Source organism: Crotalus tigris, unplaced genomic scaffold, assembly GCF_016545835.1.
Source record: "Crotalus tigris isolate CLP2741 ecotype Arizona unplaced genomic scaffold, ASM1654583v1 scf7180000017631.5181431, whole genome shotgun sequence".
In the NCBI taxonomy this organism is placed as follows: domain Eukaryota; kingdom Metazoa; phylum Chordata; class Lepidosauria; order Squamata; family Viperidae; genus Crotalus; species Crotalus tigris.
In genome coordinates, this window is record NW_024096525.1 from 1,018,143 (window position 1) to 1,026,176 (window position 8,034).

At 44.4% G+C, this 8,034-nt stretch overlaps 1 protein-coding gene across 1 annotated transcript; it reads left to right on the top strand.

Annotated features, from left to right (window-relative positions):
• Positions 1–4,190: 4,190 nt before the first annotated feature.
• Positions 4,191–7,459, top strand: TPBG (trophoblast glycoprotein). Its single transcript, XM_039334450.1, has 2 exons — positions 4,191–4,306; positions 5,686–7,459. Exon 2 carries the CDS (start codon positions 5,919–5,921, stop codon positions 7,101–7,103), a length of 1,185 nt encoding a protein of 394 aa, XP_039190384.1. The 5' UTR covers positions 4,191–4,306; positions 5,686–5,918; the 3' UTR covers positions 7,104–7,459.
• Positions 7,460–8,034: the final 575 nt, after the last annotated feature.

Below are 8,034 nucleotides of genomic sequence, written 5' to 3' on the forward strand. Positions count from 1 at the left end.
CTTTTTGTATCTTATCTAGCGGAAATGGCAAAAATTTCGGCTTTCTTGAAAGATCAATCGCAAGAGAAGTATCTCTTGGTGTGGAAAAGATGGATAACTTTTATACAATATAAGTATGATATAAGAAAATACCATCTAGCTTTTGAATAATTTATATTTAAAGTTTAAGATATTTATGTAGAAGTATAATTATTATTATTCTTTAATTATTATTTTTTTTAATCCTCCTTTTTGTTTTTTACATATAATGGAGTTAAAGTATGTTACAATTTGTTTATTGAGTGTAATGATATTAGTTTAAGGTTTATTTGGGTTTAATTTTTTTTTTCTTTTAAGTTCTAGTTAAGCCTGTATTCAGCTCTGGGAAGAATGGGGGAGGGTTTTGGGGAGGGTTGGGAGGGATTGGGGAAAGGGTTTTTATTGTAAAATTTTAAAAACTTTTAATAAAAAAAAAGTATATACTTTTTAAATAAAATTTGTTAAGTCATAAAAGATGCTACAGTACTAGAGTCCTGATTTTTTTTTTTTACCACTATAGACTCTCATGTCTGCCCTCTATAATGTCTTTATTTCATATGAACTGGGATAACCTACATGTCCAGTTATAAGCCAATTCTAATCAAATGCAAGGGACTAATGGCACGAGGGTTAAGGTGTTGAATTAGAATCCAGGACACCTAGTTTAACTATGGAGATTTACTGAGTGATAATAGGTAGATGCTGTGGGGCAGGTGGGGGAACCTACAGAGGACAGAGTATTCTATGCACTACTGTAAACTTTGGAGGAAAAGCAGGGCAGAAATCTAATAAATAAACTAATAAACCTAACTCAGAAGATGAAGTGTTTTGTTGTAGTTCCATGATTCCATGGATGGAGGTTAGAAACCTTGTTATGTACAGCAAATTATCCAGAGACATACTAATTGTTCCTGATTTATTTTCCTTTCATCTTTTTTCTGAGCTGCATCTGGTCACCTTTTTCAGAAATGTAGCCTTTTTTTTTTTTTTTTTTTGCAGTTTGGTTTTCATTACTCCCAATGGGACCCAAAAAGAGAAGAACAGGGTATCTGCAAAGGCATTGCCCCCAATCTGCCAGCGCAAATGTTGCGTGGCTCTCTGTGTCAGCCACAAAGCCTTTAGTATACAGGCAATTCTCAGTAGAGCCAGACCACTTCCCCCAAACCCCCCAGCCTTAATGGGATTTTGTAAAATGACCAATCACCAGTCAGTCGATAACTCCCCAAAGTATAAAGCAAGAACTGTGTTCATTAAAAATGACTGTGTAACCTTGTCATAAAAGAGCATAACTGACTCACTATGGATCCATCTGAAAAGCCAGGGACATCTGCAGCAAGCCAAGATGTTGTCAACATGATGAAATGTGTGAAATGACAGTACAACACAAGCTCTACCACTTACGTACTTGCCGGCAACACTGAGGTAGCATTTCTGTTATGACATATATTTTATCATTGTCCCCCATCTCCCAGTCTCATCAACCCCTGACTGATGTCTACATATATAGCCAGGCTATCATTCAACTTTCAGATGATACAGGATCAATAGCATATATATTTTTCCTCCATTTTTTTTTTAAGATAATGAGAAGCAAGACAAACTTTGGGGCAAATGTCTGTCATATTAGGCTTGAGATGCAGAGGACACCTATCACAGAATAATTGTTCTATCATTCACTTATGGGCTAAAACATGTATTACTCTCTATCAGCACTTGCATATCTCAGGAATTGATTTAAAATGCCCAATCTTTTTTTTTAATGTGACAGAATACGCATCCATGTACAAATGGTATGTATGAAAATGCCTGATCAGAACTACTAAGATGCTCTGAATATTTCCTCAACTGACCCCAACCCATTTCCAAGAGAACAATATTTCAAAGGAAACTGATATTTTTTTTCTTTTTAAATGTCCTTAGAAAATCTTGCTCTCTTCTGTTATAGGAACCAGGAATAAGGTTTCCTCAATTATACTTTTACACTGAGGTTGGATCCCTTTTGTGACAAACAATCAGATCCATTTGTGAAAACTCATCTTCTACACTGGAAAGTCAATCATGAATGCAAAATCAAGAAATAAGAACAGTAAATTATTTTCTTTTCAAACACGGTCAAAAGAAGAATGCAAGAGGAGTCACAGAAATCATTTCTCAACAAGAGGATCACTTGGCCTTGAGCTGACATAGACATTATAGTAATCTCAGGCATGCCGAGGTGGCGCAGCAGTTAGAGTGCAGTACTGCAGGCCACTTTAGCTGACTGTGTTCAGCAGGTCAGCGGTTCAAATCTCACCAGCTCAGGGTTGACTCAGCCTTCCATTCTTCTGGGGTAGGTAAAATGAGGACCCAGATTGTTGGGGGCAATGTAAATATATACATATATACATTGCTTACTGGTGTACACCGCTTAGAGAGTGCTTGCACTTAAAGCAGTATATAAGTCTCATAAATAAATAAATAAATGTTTGGATGCTACTTATTTTCATATTTGGTGGTCGTGTAAAAATATAAAAGCCTTTTGGATTAAGATATGGTGGAATATTCAAAGAATTTTTAGAAGGAGGGTAAAATTTACCCCGCAATTATTTTTATTAGGTATTATTACTGACTGTGATGCTAAGGAAGTTATACTGATGTTAAATTTGATTACAGCCGCTAGGCTGTTAGTTGGACAATATTGGAAGAAGGATTCTTTGCCTACTTTGCAAGAGTGGTTTTACAAAGTTTCTTATTTGGCGGAAATGGCAAAGATTTCGGCTTTCTTAAAGGAGCAATCTCAAGAGAAATTTTTTGTTGTATGGGAAAAATGGATAAATTTTATACAATATAATTTGGATATGGAAAAATATCATTTAGATTTTTTATAATTTGTATAGATTGTTTTTTCTTTTCTTTTTCCGTTTCTTGTTTTTTCTTGTTTATCTTTTTTTTCTTTTCTCTTTCTCTCTCTCTTTCCTTTCTTTCTTTTTTCTTTTTTAAGTATTTTTTTATTAATGTTTATATATATTTTATTATTATAAGATGTAAAATTTGTTTAGATATTTTAAAATTTTAGATAAGCCTATATTCAGTTCTGGGAAATTCGGGGAGGGGGGAGGGAGGGGTGGGCTTGAGAGGGATGGGGTGAGGGTTGATTTTTTTTTTTTGGTTGTATATTTGTAAAACTTTTAAAAATTTTCAATAATAAATAAATAAATAAATAAATAAAATGCATAAAACTTGTCTTCTGGTATTTGCTGAGGTAAGCCTCTATCCTTCAGGAAAAAGGAAGAAACTGGTCTCACAATTATAACTTAACCTTATCTTTCACATCTCTGAGCTTATAGAAATCAGCTCTTATGTGTAAAATTTAAAGTGCAACAGCCACAGGCTATAGGGATGCTCTGTTTTTTGTTCTGTTTTGTTTAAACAGCTCCTCATTCCATTCTACCCTAGATACAAAAGAGCAGAGCTGCGAAAACTGTACAACATCCAACCCCACCACCATTCATTGCCTTCTGTCTTTGATCAGAACAATGTCCCCACTGCCTCAGCAAACTTCCCTGATCAGAGTTAGACTTCTCAGCAGGGTTAAAAGGCTCTACTAAAAGTTGTGCCTACAAAGCACGACAGCACCAGCCAGGATGTTGCTTCAAGCAGGGTAAATTCACCTAGCCTAGGATAGTGCCCAGCCTATTATGGCAGTAGTATCCCGGGTCACAGCGGGCGGGCTGCCTCTGACTGAAATCAAATGCTCAGTTATCTTTTGGCCAACTGCTGAGAAGAGACAAGGAAGGGCGTTGTGCATTGTTGTGAGTAAGCTGAGCACGACATTGAACTCAATACATAATTGCCCTTTTAGATGCCAGAGTCGAGCTCCGTTTTGAGCGATGCCAGGAGTACACATAACGAGTGCCTCTGAGTTCGTGCAGAGGGCTTTCCACCCAGCCTCCGCTGGGGGGGGGAAGAGGGTTCCCGTATTCCGTGCTCCCTTGGCAGTCGGACATAATAGCGTGCAAGCACGGCGCTACCAGTCCCACCTGCCTCCTCCTCGCAAAGTAAACCGGACAGGGAGGCGAGAAGGGCCCGCCCGCTGCCACCGAGGGCGTGGTGCGCGGAGCCGGGCTGCCTCTGGGAGGCCGCGCCTGCCATTGGCTTCTCCTGCAGCGGAGGCTGGGCTAGGCAAGCCGGGAGGGACGGAGGGGAGGGGGGGGGGCAGGGAAAGTTGCTGGCTGCGCCATGCAGTTCCCACTTGGCCCGGGAGTTTGCGCGGGACTGGCGGAGCCGGGAGCCCAGGCGCGAGAGACAGGTAAGCTGATGCCGGCGGGGCTGGGCAAGTGCGGCGCGGGGCAAGTGCGGCGCGCGGTCCGGGACGAAGGGGCTTCTTCTTGCGTCCACGCCTTTCCTCGGCTGAGCTTCGCAGGCTGAAGCCTCTCCTCAGCGTCCTCGCCCTCCCGGCCCAGAAGTCAGACTGACGAGTCCGGTCTCCTGTCACCAGGTTGAATCAGCCCCCACCTCCCCGCTTACGCCCGCCTGAAGGGGCGGGGAGGGACGCCTGGCCCGACGGTTCGACCGCGCGCATCTTTCCCTGGAAAGGCCAGCCCTGGAGCTGGCGGGCTTCGCCTTCCTAGCACGGGAGGTAGCCGTAGGGCGAAGGGGTGGTTTGCTTTGGAAACCTCGAAGCGCCAGAATTTAGGCATGGAGCTTGTTTTTAGGGTGTGGCGGGGAGCTGTTCGTTGGAAAAGTTGGAAAGGGAGGGGGTGATTTAAGGAAAGCGAGGGCAACGGAGGGAGACTTGCGAAAAGTTGCAAATTTTCTCCAGCAACTTTCTTAGGTTGGGGCGGGGTGAACAAAGCCATTGTAAAAGATGACGGGGATTAAGGCTCCGCTTTTCAGCCTGGCCTTTGAGGGACGAGAAGCGCAATAACTTGCTGGCCCACAGCAAATCCATTGAGCCCCAAACGCTGCGTTTCCAGTACTCCGAAAAGAGGACCGGCAGGGGTGGAAATCCCAGCGTTTTATCCAGTTGACAGCAATTCAGATGTACCGGTAATGTTTTGTACCGGAAGACGTTGTAAGGGAAAGAACGTGTGCCGTAGTGGTTAGGGTAAGAGGAGGCAGGTTCTCGCTGGGTGGCTCTTGGCCAGTCACTGCCACTCTTAACCTAGCCTACCTCACAAGATTGTTGGGAAAGTGGATTGGGAGAGGGAGTATTGTAGATATTTGGAGCTCCTGGGGAAAGGAGGAAAGGAATCTATTATTATTAAATCTAATAAACGAGCATACCTCAAGCAGACGACTTCAGGTATTTGGACTACAATGGCCATTATCCCCTGCTGCTCAGGGTGACGAGACATTGCTATTAAACCCCACTGGGGAAGGTTGCTGAAGGGAGAGACTCCCTTGAGGGCAGGTTGGCAAAACTTGCTGTAACACATCAAGATGAGTCCAAGGACTGCTCTTTCCCCCCCCCCCCCTTTTTCTTTTTCTTTGCAGTCCAGGCTGTTTGTGGTTTGACTCAAGGGGTGGCACTTGGGAAGGGGGAAAGGATCTTGAGAAGCAGGAGTGTGCTGGCAACATCCAGGAAGGCAGAGTCTGAGAAGAAAGCATGATCTTTTCCTCACCTCAGCGTAATTCAAACTCCTTCTCGCCTCCTCCTCCCATTTTTTTTTCTGCTTTTTTTTCAAGGGTGGCAGGACGTGAAAGAGAACTGGTCCATTCCTAGGGCTGTTCCTCCCCTTCCAAGACCGCTGTGGAGTCCCAGCCTGGCTGGGAATTGCACTTTCTCTCCAAGCTTCCTTTCTCTGCCTTTCTGCTTGACCCAAGAAGAAGCTTCCGGAGGGCTGGAGCCAAGGATCCTTTAGAGACAAGAGACAGCCCAGGGAGCACCGCAGGAGAACAGTCCCTGAGAAGAGGTGGTGATGCTGGGGTGCTCTCTTTGGCGCTGTGCATCCCCTGCGCTAAGTGGGGAGAGGCAAGGAGCTGGGGGGCTGAAGCTGCTACTCCTGCTGATCCTCTCAGGCTGGGTTTGGGCTCAGCAGCCACAACCACAGATTCTCCCCTGCCCGGCGCTATGTGAGTGCTCAGAGACAGCCCGAACAGTGAAGTGCGTCAACCACAACTTGACAGAGGTGCCGCCTGAGCTGCCACCTTTCGTGCAGGGCCTCTTCCTCACCCGTAACTGCATCAGTAACCTCTCTTCTGCCTCCTTCCTCTCCGCCTCCTTCTCGGAGCTCACCATCCTCGACCTGAGGGGCAACCAGCTGAGCTGGGTGGGCGCGGAAACTTTTGCTGGGCTGCCCCACCTAACGCAGTTGGACCTCAGCGATAATTCACTCACTTGGCTCAGCCCCATGGCCCTGGGCAATACCAGCAGCCCCCTGGAAGAACTGGACCTGAGGAGCTCCCTCTACAACAACAGCTTTGTGCCCCTGGTGGCAGAGCTGCTCCAGACGGGCGCGCTTCTCAACCTGAAGCGCTTGGACCTGTCGGATAACAATTTGATTTATCTGCCAGCCATGATGTTCTCTGCCCTGCCCAGCCTGGAGCACCTAGACATTCACAACAACTCAGTGGTGAGCTTGCATAAAGTGTTCTTGGGGAGCCTCCGACAGCTGCGCAGCTTCAATCTCGGCAGCAACATTTTCAAGACCCTGAGGAATGACACTCTCCAGCAGCTGCAGGGCCTCCCTTTGCTGACCCTCAATCTCAGCAGCAACCCCTGGGTCTGCGACTGCCACATCGAGGACTTGGTGAGCTGGCTGAAGGAGAGCAAGCAGGTCGAGGCCAAAGCGTCCCTCGAGTGCTCCTATCCCCAGGCGTTGCAAGAGCGCTCTTTGGTGAGCATCAATGTGTCGGAACTCAGCTGCCCCTTTCTGATCGATGACCAGACCCCACTGCAGACTTCTTACGTCTTCCTCGGGATAGTCTTGGCCCTCATTGGTGCCATTTTCCTCCTGGTTTTATATTTGAACCGAAAGGGGATCAAAAAGTGGATGTATAACATCAGGGACGCCTGTAGAGACCACATGGAGGGCTATCACTACAGGTACGAGATCAACACAGATTCCAGGCTAACGACCCTGAACTCCAACTCAGATGTCTGAAGAAGTACTACGGGGAAATGGGCCTGCTGCATAATAGCCCTGCATGAAATGTAGACTTTAAATCTTTCCCTTACTCTCACCTTCTTCCTCTTCCCGTTTCACCTAGACATCAGAGACTTCACACGTGCGGAGAATTATGCCTCCCTGCCCAGCATTCACATAGTTGTTATTATGGATGTGGTGCATGGTATTAGGCAGTCTGTACCATTATTACTTTCATTATTACTTTGCAACTCACTACCGGTTTGTGGTTCGATATTTCTTAGCATCTAAACAGATAAGGAATGTTCCCTCTTTGTTTCCCCCGCCGATATTTTCAAAGAGTGAGCATATATTAAAAAATACCGTTCAACAAAGACTGCCTCAACTTTTTTTTGAGAGAGACATTTTACCGATTGCCAGAAGGTTGTTTTTATGCCTTATAATTGGGGAAAAGGTTTATAGGTTGCATGCATATTTAGAAAAGTGACATGTACAGACAAGCAAGTAAATAGCAAGAATGCTCAAAGGGAAAACCCTTAGCCCGAGTAAAATCATATCCCTTAGCCAAGTAAATCAGTTACTGTACTTGGCATGCTTGCCCTTTCCTTGGTTGTTTGTACAAACCACTTGTATGGTTCTGCTTTTGGTAAATAAATACAAGCATTTGCAATTTATATAAAAAATCGTTTTCAAGGAATTCTCACCTCGTATAAATTGCATATGAAGTGAGTTTGCACTGTTAAACAAATCAATAAATGCTTCTGTTCTTCTGCAGTAGACTATCGTCTTCTAATAAGGAAATTAAGCCCACAATACGATAAAAATTCTTTCCTTTTTGATAAAAACTGTGCAAAATATGAAACAAAGTCCTTTTTAAAAAAGATTTGTTTGGGAGCATGTCATCAATGTAGTTTTATTTTAGACAGGCTAGAAAAAATGCAAAGTTACA

What these genes read in the sequence shown, in the direction of transcription:
- TPBG (XM_039334450.1), top strand. Translation starts at nt 5,919, where the DNA reads ATGCTGGGGTGCTCTCTTTGGCGCTGTGCATCCCCTGCGCTAAGTGGG.